Here is a 12,941-nt window from a genome sequence, read left to right on the forward strand (position 1 = left end):
GCAAATTTCAACAAGCAGCAGATACCAGAATACTGCTCTAGGATTTTTCTTTCCTTAACAAGAAAAACACATTTTCTTAAAAACAAACAAAACCCCATCATACACAACCTGTGCGGATCCAGGCAAAAGTACGCGGTGTTCAACACTACCAAAGCCAGGGTTTCAACGGCATGGAAGGGAAGACGTAAGACTCAAAAACCAAAGACTTCAGTTGAGAAGCAAATCTGCTTTTTCTTTTTTAAAACTAGAAAACATACAATTCCATTTCATATGCAAGGGCGCACAGAGCTTGTTTCTTGCAGATACTATCAGATAAACTGAGAAAGTCTTTGCATTAAATTGTTATTTCTTCAAACATTCATACATTTTGCAATACATCAGTTAAATACCGATATCTATGTGCATGCACTATCAATATATGCATGTACACATTAAAATGTTTAACAAAGACAGCAGACTCCCTAGGCAGTGAGCATCAGAGATACCAAAAATATATTAAAAAGTTAAATTCTTTCCCTGCCTTTGTTAAATACAGACTTTTGAAGCTCCTCCCTCCCTTCCCCACGCGGTGCCCAGAGAAGCGGGCGACCGGGAGGGCAGGCGCGCTGATGAGACCAAAGAGAAGCACCTTACAAAGCCTGAACTACGCTTTTTCTTTCAAATGTCCTTTCCACCACCATCGGATGCACCAACTAAGAAGGGGAAGGACATTTTAAACAAGTTTTACTTCTTTTTGCTCTAGTCCTCAAACATCCACCTCCCAACACAAAAGCCTACGGTTAAGGCTACGTACCCTTTCCAAACACTGCGAGCGTTTCACCCCGCCGAGAAGGCTGTACCTGTATCTTTTAAGATGGAAATTCTGGCCAGGTTCTGCACGGGACACCCGTCCCATAGGTGCTACAGTAAGAAAAGCTGCTCACACAGCGTTCTGACGCTCCTGTACGACTCACCCGGGGCCATGCAAAGGAGTTCTGCTTGCCCTGAAACTTCTGCACCAACACGATCCAGGGGTCACTTACAGCTTTTCAAGTAGTGTCATCGGTTTCATCCCCCATGCCAGTTCCATCCACTGCATATAGATATATATACATTTCATGCTATCAAAGAGAAGTGAGCCTTCCTCTGAAAAACACTTCCACAGAGTATGACTTTTTTGTAAGGTTCCAGTGGGACTTTAACACGTACTTTTGTGCCTCTTCTTTGGTTAAGAAAAAAAAAGTATGACATTTTTCCCTTTATGGCAGCTAAAGGTACTTCTACTAGACTGGAATCATAAATGAACTGTACTGCCAAGAAAGAAAAGCAGTACCATAGGACAACATGACGTGCACTTTTTGGAATCACCTCATCCAATGATGACTACAATTAAAAAAAAAAAGAAAATCCATTTAATTTTAAACTCTTTGGCAAATATTTACTGTTTGCCGACACTGTAATTTGAAGCTCAATCCGTTCTGGCATCCCTAACTGAAAAACAGGTGAGAAACAAGCAACAGTCTGAAGAGAGAGAGAGTTTGCTTTATACAGTTGTGAGCCAACTGTCTGATGGACGTTACAGCCACACGGATAACAAAGGAAAGTGCTGACACGTTGGCGATGTCAAATATTAGTATTACTGTTGACATACTGATTCAGCTTTACACACTGGTCTGAACAGATTGCAATTAACCTAAAATTGAGGTATAAATATACACAGATATGTACAGTACACATACAGGAAAATATTTTTGCATTTGTAACATCAGTAACCTTAAAAATACTGGAAAGTTGATACCTATGCCATTGATTTGTTTGCTAATTTACTGGAATAATGAAGCCAACATCTTCAACTAGAGAGGACTACAATGAAATAATAAAACTCAAAATTAAAAGCTTCTTCCTCTCACTTCACCATGTTCAACACTGGACTGTTCTGAGTGGCTGTATCTTGAAGAGAAGGTTGATCACAGCTTTGAAACGCATCCTCAGGAGGAAAACAAACAGGAAACCAAACTGGAGCCGCAATTGCGTCTTTCTTTTTGCTGAATGGTCTTCATTTATATACACGTAGGTGTGTGTGCATCTATGTAGAAAATAAAGTTGAAATCAGTTCAGTATAAATACATCTAACCCATTAATTCTGCCACCGTGAAGGTAAGCATGGGTACAGCTCTTCTGAAGCAATGTCTGTGCAAAGAGGCCATTAAAAATCATCTGATCTTAAGTCTTGACATCATCCATTCCAGTCCTTGGCACAGTCTGCAAACGAAAGAGAGAATTTTTAAGGAATACATGCGCTTCTCAGGGTAACTTCAAAGATAATTTCATGGCACCAATTTAATTTCTTCTTGCAAACTCTGTAATTCTAACTGAAGGAATCATTTCCAGAAACAATTCACCCCAAGAGCAGCATTTCCCAGATCATCTTATGCAATATACAGGGCAGAGACTTCAGATCCCAGCACCTGAAGACATACACTGAAGTTCTCTAACTGTGATTATTCTGACTAAACCGGAAGAGATTTGGGGTTGTTCCCACTCCCGCCCTCATTAGGCCCAAATCATACAAGGTTTTATCACTGGGAGGTGAGGCTGCAGGTTTGATGTGAAAGTTGGTTTTCAGATCACACTGATCCTCAGTCAGTATGTTCTGAGCCCAGAGTGAAAGATTATTGTTGCCAGGGGAGGATTGTGTGTTAAGACCAAACACCACAAGAAAAATACTAAAATAATTCAAGCTTCCCCTCCTAGAGACAATAACTCTTACCCCTCTCCAGTTAGAGCACAGCACGCCTGAATGTGCCACTGGTGATCCTTAATTGAAGTCAGCTTCAGAAACTGAGAGATTTCAGCTACTGTCATACACTCTTTAACATCTTGCTTGTTAGCAAAGATCAGCAAACCCGCTTTTTTTAAGTCCTAGGGAGAAAGAAGTCAAAAGAAGACGATTACAAATCAGCACTCGGAGGCAAAAGATGTCATACCAAAGCAGAGAACCTTAAGCCCCAGCAAAAAACCTCAACTATAAAACGCTGCAGGCAGACTGACACGCAGCTTCAGAAAATCCTTTGATCCCACAGACCAAACGTCGTTTTTGCTGGGAGGACCCGTAAAACCACGTGCAGTATTTTTGCTGTGCCATGTGAGGATCAGAGGACCTTGTGTCTGTGTGTGTGCAGGTCGGGAACACCACACACCTCCCAGTCGAGGCCACGTGTTTAACCCTGAGCTTGCAGCTCATTCCTGTCTGAGCATCCGAACCCAGCGCGGCCTTGTCCTGAGCCTGGCTTTACAACCAAGGGATGGACATCTCCATGAACAAGCACAGCACAATAAACTTAAAGCAATATTTAAAACTTCAGTACTAACCCTTTAGAGAACAGCAACTCTTGGGGCAAGCTTATTTTATCTCAAGCTGCTCAGAATGACACTAGTACAGGCACATATTATTGAACATCTTCCAAAAGTAAAGAAATCTTCCCAGGAATCCAAGACAGCTCGTTCACTTAAGTGCGTGTCACACACACTGATTTTTACAAGCAATAAAATTAATTCCCAAACTATCTGCTGGTCCAGAAAATTGTTGGAACTGACCTAAGCAACTCAATTTTGCCTTAACAAAAAAAATCAATTGAACTGGTTAACAGAAATAAAAGATCTTCAAGGACTATAAGGAAAAGCTATTCTAAATAAACATTTGACTTTCATTTCAGCTTATAGGTATTGTTGCCCTTTTCAAACGTCATCACGTCTGGAGATTTAGCAGAATATACTGAAAACATCCTGTTGTAAAACAATGGGCACATTTACTGTTAGGTGGGTGCTTTCGGAGCACAGAAACAGTCTCCCGACACGACGCAAGGGCATTCATTGTGCTTGGAGCTCCAGACTTCCTTCATTTCAAATTCGGTTTGTTAATAATTTCTGCATCTTCTCGTATCGATTACAAAACAGAAGATGCAATTTTGTTTAGCGACTGCGACAGACTGAGGAGTACAACTCTGAAATTCTGACAATGGCAACAGTTCCCCCGTGCCACGTTTAACACTCCACCACAACCAAGAAAGCCAGACCTACTTTATTAGAATTTATTAAACATAATTTTAATTTAAATATAAAAAAATAGAAATTCAAGATGCTAGGCAAAGCACTTGTTTAGTCTCAAATGCTTTAGCTTACCATGATCACTCAAAGGAAATACACAGGCAGTCTTTGCCCTCCCCGTAGTCATCTACTAAACAATGGCTATAGTTTATATACAGATGTAACTTTTTGTGGTATAATGCCATTAATTTTATGCATATCTTTGTATTCTGACACTTAAATTGGGAAACTCTGTGGCATCTCATACAAACTGATCCAGTTTGCATTAAACTTGTCTCATGAGTTCCTGCAGTAGTCCAGCTTATCTAAACACATCTTCAGTCAAAATCGGGACACGGGTCTTGCTGCACTTCATAGAGAGACTAAAACCTTTGGGACATTCAGGTCATGCAGCAGGTGCTCCTAGGATTATACATCTGTCCAGTATTTCTGAATCAGACCCAGATAGGTCAGTTTTAGACTTGACACAAGGCTCAATTTTAAAGAGGCTCTTAACAAGTTAGCAAATGATACTTGCATTCTGTAATTCCGAGTACAAATAGAGTTATGGCTACAGTAGCCAGAGGCAGTCCATTTCTGCAGTGTTATAGTGGTTGCTCTAAGACATATCATTAAGGCTATATCTGTTTCACTGTGAAAACAGAAAACACCAAGCAACCTCAAAGCTATCAAAACCAGTAATTAACTTGTCGGAAGAAACAACATTTTTGAAAACCCATCTCATTCGGATATCAACACGGATTGAAACATACAAACCACAAAAATAATTTCTAGTTCCTAATTTCTGTTTCACTGAAGCACTCAGAAGTTGAAAAACAACTTTTGTGAGAGTACTCTTCAGTAATTTGGTATTGATTTACAGCTTTCTTAGGAGCTTCAGAAAAGACAGAGCCTCCAGCAGGACAGGCCGGCTCTGATGCCATACGGGAGAACGGGACTGGAGGTGTTCGCCTGGGGCCTCTATCCATCCTGGTCCAGCTCCAGTTCCCAGGCGTGAGTGGAGCTTCCACACACAGCGTGTAAATCTGCTTCCCTCAACATGTACCATCCAGATTTTACCCACAATAAATATTAAACCAGAGAAACCATAGCGTTTACTCACCTCATGTGCTAACATTTTATAGAGTTCTTCTTTAGTCACAGATATTCTCTCTCTGTCTGTGCTGTCCACGACCACTATCACAAACTTTAAAAAGGGAGAAGATAATTAGTCAGAGAACAAATCCTATCTTTCTTGCCACACTCTTGTCAGCGGAGCAGATTACTGTTCCCACCACGTTATCCAGATACTCAGCCGGATTATCAGAGCATCCTATTCCAGACACACTTTCCCCACTACTGGTACGGTTCACAATTTATGCTGTGGTTTGTTTTAAAGGGAGCTCTGGCACATCTTTTGACTTTTTGTTTCATGTTTGCAAGTGAAAAATTTACATTGAAGCGTTTCTCTGTAGTCGCAGATCGCTTTTTGTTCTTTGCTGAGCGTAACTGAGGTAGGACACAGATCCCTCAAAGAATATGTGGCAGCCTTAAAAAGGTAAACTGTATCAGCTTTCTCCCTCTACTTCACATACTAACACGCAGATAGATATTTGCAAGGGATTTAAAAAAACCCATAAGCTCCACACTTCAAGAGCATCCATGCGGATACACATCACAGCATCTTTTAGGGGAAGCAGAGGAAAACAAATTAATTATTATAAAAAATAACTTTTTTTTAAAGCCACATTTGATAACACATAAGTAACCCTGACTCATATAATTATTTTAATCAAGTTCATATATGTGCTGCAACTTCATTGCTAAAGAGAATTGCTCCTGGAATCACAGAATCATTTTGGTTGTGGACCTTTAAATCATTGAGCCCAACTGTGCCGGGATTATGCAATACTGCAAGACAGAACTCCCACAGTCTTGGAGGGAAAACTCTGGGCTTTCAGCCTTAGTCCTGAGGGGTTAAGACGGGTTTTAAAGCACCTGCTACAGAGACAGAGCACTCATGGTCCACAAAAGCGGACATGTAAACATGGGGATCTGCAACACCAAGACAAACGGAAACAGATCCCCAGACAGAGAATCCTCTCAAATAAGTTGTTTTTAATTGCAACTCCATGTGACACACCTTACATATGAATATAAAAGTGAATTATACCACGTCATCCAGCCAGGCGCTCATGCTCACCTCGGTGTTCGTGTAGTAGGTGTTCCAGGAAGAGCGCAGAGACTCCTGCCCTCCGATATCCCACATCAGAAAGCGCGTGTTGTTCACCACGATCTCCTCCACGTTGCTCCCGATGGTGGGTGAGGTGTGCACCACTTCGTTCATGGAGCTGCAAAGAGAGCGACTCGGTGAGGCGCTGCAAAAACGGCCCACTTACCCGCGTTAATGAGCATTTGAGGACTCCAAACTGACCTACTTCTATAAAAACTAAAGTTGAGGGTTATCCCGAGGTAGCAAGCTTGGGGGCAGAATTATAGCAAACACTCCTTATACAGCAAATAGAGAAAAGATTTGATGGTGGAAGGCAAACAAAAATAAATAAGAATAGCAATAAAAAAGGATTCTGTGAACTATATAATAACCAAATTATAGAGTTCAGAGAGCATTCATGAACAAAACCATATTCTAATTAATTAAATCACAAAGCTGAGAGAATATTTGCTTCAGAAGTTGTTTTAAGCAGTCAGCTTTTCTTTTTCCAGGCTGACTTTGGCACGCAGGGGAGAGAGCAGTTGTTTTGCTTCAAGAATGTGGTTAAGCCACAAGATTTCCAAAGCTGCAGAAAAACAACAACTCATCATCCAGCGCCACCAAACATGATACATCTCGGTCTCGTTCCAGTATAGGCCGCTGAGAATGTACTTTCTTCACCATTCAGTCACTTTCTGTCCAACCTTTCTTCTCTCTCCCTTCAGCACAGCCCATAACTATGTTTTGGGGACAAATGCAGACATTAAATATTTTTAAAATAATCAGATACTTTAGAGATACAGAGTGCAGCTCTGTCATTAAGACAACCAGTCTCCTATCAATAGTGACAAGCCAATGTGTACTCTGGGTACTCCTAAAGTTCTAATTATTTAAACTCTATGATATGGGATCCGCAAAAAATTTAAAAGCGGCTTCAAGGAAACCGTCAACCATTTTCAGAGAACTTAGCTATTTTTTCTGCTGATAATCCTGATATATTTTTTCATTTCTTATGAACACTTTTTGAAGGCTTAGCAGAACTTTTAGTTACAGTGACAGCAATTTGAGACTTGTAACAGTACTGGAATATTTGTTAAAGAGGATATAGAGAACCAAGGAGACAAAAGGGACAGTCCAGTGTTCTGAAAAGTAATCCCAGTCACCCAGTGTCTTAGCAGCATATAACAAGAAACCTTCTCACCACACACATTTAGGGGAGGCTACAGAAGGGAAAGAAGAAAGAACCATAAAATCAAGTTAAGGATAAGAATGATACAAGATGATGCCTGTGGCTGATTTCATATTTAAAAAGCAGGTTTTAGCAGAGCTCTTTTAACGTTTGGAAGAGACATATCCTGAATCCCCTTTCCTTGGCTGAACCTGCAGCCTTTCACATTCCAGCTGTTGGCACCTCGCAGTTTGCAATACAACAGCTGGATTCTTCCCTCCTCCCCACTGAACCGAGGTGAGCATGGAGCTTAAAGGCATTTCTAGACACCTGATCACAAAATCCTGCTGCTACCTGGGGGCAGGAAGGAGACATGAGACATGAACGGGAAGAAATGAAGTGTCTGTGGAGCTGCCGTGATCTGTTAGGAGAATCACCGCTCCACCATGTGCTGTGACCATCCACGACAAACTAACAGCCAGGGCACTAACCCACACTAGGCATCCTGCTGGTTATCTCTGCCTGTCTCTATGAAAACGGTTAAACATATTCACTCATGCTCAGAACACTGATCTGCGACGAAGAAATGGTAAGAAAAAGAAACGGGCCATGCAAAGATGGAGGTGGGGTTGAAGGAGAAGTCGAGCAGGACGCACACGGAGCTCTGCCAAAGCAGCAAACGGGGAAGGGGAATACAAAAAGAGAGGAGGGGAAGGGGAATACAAGAAGAGAGGAGGGGAAGGGGAATACAAGAAGAGAGGAGGGGAAGGGGAATACAAGAAGAGAGGAGGGGAAGGGGAATACAAGAAGAGAGGAGGGGAAGGGGAATACAAGAAGAGAGGAGGGGAAGGGGAATACAAGAAGAGAGGAGGGGAAGGGGAATACAAGAAGAGAGGAGGGGAAGGGGAATACAAGAAGAGAGGAGGGGAAGGGGAATACAAGAAGAGAGGAGGGGAAGTCCTGTGGAGCTAAAAAGGGTATGAAGGAAAAGGAGACATATAGAGATTCGCTGTACCGCAGGGAAAAGAAAACACTGAGACTGCAGAAATAAGAAGATAAGAAGAATCATGAGACATTTGTAGAGGAACTGGAAAGAGGCAGCACTAAAAAGCACCGAGGACAGCCCTCAGCTGCAGCAGTTACTAGCCTTAAAAAATACTCTTCATTCTGTTATGCTTTTCAAAATCTCTCACTCCTGATCTAAATAATGACATCCAGCTTCATCTTTTCACTTGCTCTGCAGAGTGTGCCAGGGCATAAGTGGCTGGAAACACTGCACAAGTTTCACCTTTCAGAAAGGCAAGAGCAGATCACAATTTTACAAAAGCCAAACATATTTTAAGTGTAGGATTGGACCAGTATGGCCATATCACTTAACAGGAATTATTTCTGATACTGACTCAGGAACACTTCCTAATACCAGACTACTACGTGTGAGAAATCGCAAATCTGTTTCTATTACAAAGAGACCTTGAGTCACCTGTCCCACCTAGAAGCTGCTGAGTTGTGGACAAATTTGTACCTTTTTATCAAAATGCAGTGCATGACCACAGATATGAAGCACATACAAGTTTCGCGTAAACCAGCAGCAAGGTTAACGCAAGACAAACAAGTCAGTGCTGCTATTTATGAAAGGTAGAAGCTGCACGAGAGCCTGGGCTGCCACCAGCCCAGAGCCGTGCTGTCCCGGGTTCAACCAGCACTCAGCCTTCCTCCCTCCTCCTCATCCCGACCACAAATGACATGAAGGAGCATCTCGGCACACAGGACACAAATCATGGCAAGGAGAGGTCAGGCTTCGCTCTTTGCTACTCACAGAACAACTGTTTTAGTATTTCCATGCTGCAGCATGCATCGGTTTAGCAGCGCTGTCCTGTGGCTAACCCTCAATCTAATCATATTTTATGGAGCTGGCAAACAGCCTACACAGTAACACCAAAGACAATCGTGATTAAGTGGTAATAGCAATGTAATCTGATAAATAAAAGCTTGGAACAAAACCTTACTCATATACCAGGCAAAATACAGACCTTTCCAAACTCTAAATACATGTTATAACCCACTGTCACCTATCCTGTAATCTTCAGCTCAACGCTCTCAGAGTAAAAACTAACAAGGAACATAGCGACAAGTCAGAGTAATATATGCAATGCACACCTTGAAATACAAGAAACATCACCTGCAATTCATACTTACAATTGATAAAGAATCGTGGTTTTTCCTGCGTTATCCAGACCCACAATGATTACTTTGTGCTCTGAAATGAAAATATCACCAGTAAGTCACATAGCTGACTTTGCTATCACGATAACAACTGTGCTACAAAACAAGGTTAGTGTTGCTTTTGAGGCTGGTTTCCTAAGCAAAGACTGCCCAGCTTCAGGTGCCACATTTCATGGCCCGTACCTAGTTCATTTGTCTGTGCAGGTGTACAACTCTGTGGACTGTCCTGAGTAGGCGACTGTCAATTTCTCCCCATCTGCACATCTATAGGAACAATTTCTGGGAGATTACAGGTGGATTTTTTCCTTCTCTGAAGTGCCAGAGCAATCTCATGCTGGGATCCTTTCCCAAGCTTCCACACGTTTTTGCAGATAACACACTGTACTCTGTGTTCCCCCCAACTGCAGCCGTTCTCCAGGGCACACGCTTACACATGTTAAATGCTCATTTCCAAGGCCTTACTTTTATTATGGCCCGCAACACCTTGATCTCTTTGCAAAGAGCTGTTAAAAACCACAACAACGCCGACTTGCACTGTAAGCAGGGTGACCCACTTGTCCCCCTCAGTGTCCTCTTTAACTTTCCACAGGTCTGGAACCTGGAGAACAGAATTGCCTACAAATACCTTACCCAATTTAGTTTTAGATGAACCAACGAGTACTGTACAGAACTACTCTGACACATATGCAGACGCATTTTGGCGCTCGATGCCAGAATAAATGATTGTTTCTATTTAGCGCCTTCTCTCCTATACATCACAAAATTGAATTTGAATTCTACAGCTGGTGTTGTCAAGCACATTCAAATTTATGATTTGCAGGACGAGTGAGCACTGTCTTCTCTCAGCTATATTACACAACTTTTACTTGCACAAAGAACCTTGGCCTCGACAGGGCTATTCTTGCCAGTAAAAGCTTTGTGAGAAGGGCTTTCCTTCCCCCCTCCCCAGTGGTCCACAAGGGCAACAAAAAGCCATTTTAAACCTGCCCAAGCTTCAGAGGACCCGAAATCGATTCCTTCTGTTAGCAAAGCACACTGGCATTGATTTAGCACAGAGGAGAGAGGGGGGGGGTCAGGGGTCAGGTAAGGGGGGTTTCTTGACTTTGATTTTATCAATATTGTGTGGTTTTGCAGAGTTGTCTGATATACCATCAAATATAAATTCCAGCTTTAATAACTTTGCATAACTGCACAATATTGTAAAAATATCAGCTTACCTGACCCCCCATAACTAGGAACTTTTGTTGCTGGTGGGATGTTGCCAGCATAGTGATGTTAGGGAACCAGCTGGAACAGCAGGTCTGGGCTGGGGCTGGATGCTACAAGACAAAAATGGTTTGTTGGATTTGCACTAAGCGTTAATGGGCATATAACTGGGACATTCAACATGCACGTGTGAGCGTAGCTGAGTTCACTCAAAATCAAATTTAAAAGACCTTATAAACACAGATGAGAGCGTCAGCATGTGTTTTATAGTTAAAGTTACAACTCTCCATAAAGCCTCACTGTAAGGAGACGGGCGTTACAAATCCAAAGTTATTTATAACATTCGCTCCACAAACGAGCAATTTTGCCAGATATGGAAGTTTATCAATAAAAACCATCCATAAAGCGTGCTCTACAGACGACAAGCTGGAACTACACACCACAAGGCAACACAGCTGTATGCTTTCGGCACACGTTAATAAATTAACATACACCAGTAAACGAGCTCTCCGATGACTCAGAGGAGGAAAAACACGGTTTAAACCCCCAACTTTTCTGGCTTTTCGGCTTGTCCTCCCGGCCCCCCCGCCGGCCGGGCTGAGGAGGAGCCGCCGCTCGGCTCCCGCCCCGGGCCGAGCCTGAACCGCTTCCCAAGGCCGATTCACCCCCTCGGCCGCCCCGAGGAGCGATCGCCCCCAGGCCCGGCCCCTCACACATCCCCGGGCCGCCGCTTCCACCCCTTTCCCGCTCACCCTGATGGTTGAACAGCCTCCATATCCTAGTGAAGAGGATCCCCATCCTCAGCTCCGGGCCTCGCCGTCTCCTCAGCGCCTACCGCGGGGTTAAACCCGCTCAAAGCCCGGCCCAGCGCCCGCTCTGCCGCCTGGGGCCTCGCCGGGCCTGCTCTCGGGAGAACATCGCCGCCAACACCGCCGCTTACCCCCGGTTCCCTCTCCTCAGCGGAGCGGGGAGAGCGACGAGCCGCCGCCGACCCCGCGGCCACCGTAGGGACGGGGAAGGCGGGGGCGGACGCGTCGCTGTGACGAGCTGAGGGAGGAGGAGCCGCCGCCATTACACGGCCCCCGCCTCAGGGAGGGAGTGCCTGGGTCGCTCGCCTTTGGCCCTACAGTCACCTCAGAGTTTGTCTTTAAAGCACCCAGGCTCCCTAAAGATAAATTTCTCTGACCAAACGTGAGGTGTTTTTTTTTAAAAAAGATCACGTAATAAAATGTACACGCCGCTGTGTAATAGGCTGGAGACACGGCTTGTAGATGAGGTTCTTAGTGACACGTTAGTTTAACGCTTGGACTCGATCTTGAGCGTCTCTTCCCACCAAAACGATTCTATATTTGCCCCCATTTGTCCCTGACCAAAATACCACTTTATTTAACCCAGAAACACCGTTTTGTTACCTGCGAGCTGTCCAACAGGACTAACGCCCAGCACCACCTACATGTCAGTCACACCACCTTCATTAACATCCATACAAATGCTGGATTTTACATGGGTCGGTGACGTTCTCTTTTGTTTTCACAACACCCATAGTGGATGGATTTAAGCAATGGGTGTTTTCAGCACTAGGATTTGCAACTTTATTACAAAGTATTCTCTAGAGAGCTGCAGGTAGCTGCAGCCACATTTTAAACACCGCTGGTGGGCACAGTAAAACCAACAGCTGTGGTTCTCTGGAAAAGGAACTTTGGGGGAGAGTGTGAAAAACTGAAACTGGGGGAATGTCTGTTTCTTAAGTTCAGAAGGTGTCTCCTCTGGAGCACAAGTGTGATGGAGCGGCTGAGGGACCTGGGGGGTTCAGCTGGAGAACAGGAGCTGAGGGGAGACCTTCTGATCTCTGAACTGCCTGAAAGGAGCTTGGAGCCAGGGGGGTCGGGCTCTGCTCCCCAGGAACAAGCGCCAGGAGCAGAGGAAACGGCCTCAAGTTGCCCAGGGGAGGTTGAGGTTGGATCTGGGGAACAATTTCTTCCCCAAAGGGCTGTGGGGCATTGGAACAGGCTGCCCAGGGCAGTGCTGGAGTCACCATCCCTGGAGGGCTGGACAGACGGACATGAG

General features: G+C 43.9%; 1 protein-coding gene across 2 annotated transcripts; it reads right to left on the reverse strand.

Annotated features, from left to right (window-relative positions):
* Window positions 1–206: 206 nt before the first annotated feature.
* ARL5A (ARF like GTPase 5A) lies at window positions 207–11,882 on the reverse strand. Of its 2 annotated transcripts, XM_082056560.1 has the most exons (7): window positions 11,627–11,882; window positions 10,886–10,987; window positions 9,642–9,702; window positions 6,269–6,416; window positions 5,189–5,272; window positions 2,750–2,901; window positions 207–2,241 (listed from the first exon to the last, which is right to left on the reverse strand). In XM_082056560.1, exons 4-7 carry the CDS (start codon window positions 6,410–6,412, stop codon window positions 2,193–2,195), a joined length of 429 nt encoding a protein of 142 aa, XP_081912686.1. In that variant the 5' UTR covers window positions 6,413–6,416; window positions 9,642–9,702; window positions 10,886–10,987; window positions 11,627–11,882; the 3' UTR covers window positions 207–2,192. The 2 variants fall into 2 exon arrangements, with proteins under 2 accessions (XP_081912686.1, XP_081912685.1); XM_082056559.1 differs by lacking the exon at window positions 10,886–10,987.
* Window positions 11,883–12,941: the final 1,059 nt, after the last annotated feature.

The sequence above is a fragment of the Streptopelia decaocto genome (genome assembly GCF_964273445.1).
Source record: "Streptopelia decaocto genome assembly, chromosome: 6".
Classification (NCBI taxonomy): Eukaryota; Metazoa; Chordata; class Aves; order Columbiformes; family Columbidae; genus Streptopelia; species Streptopelia decaocto.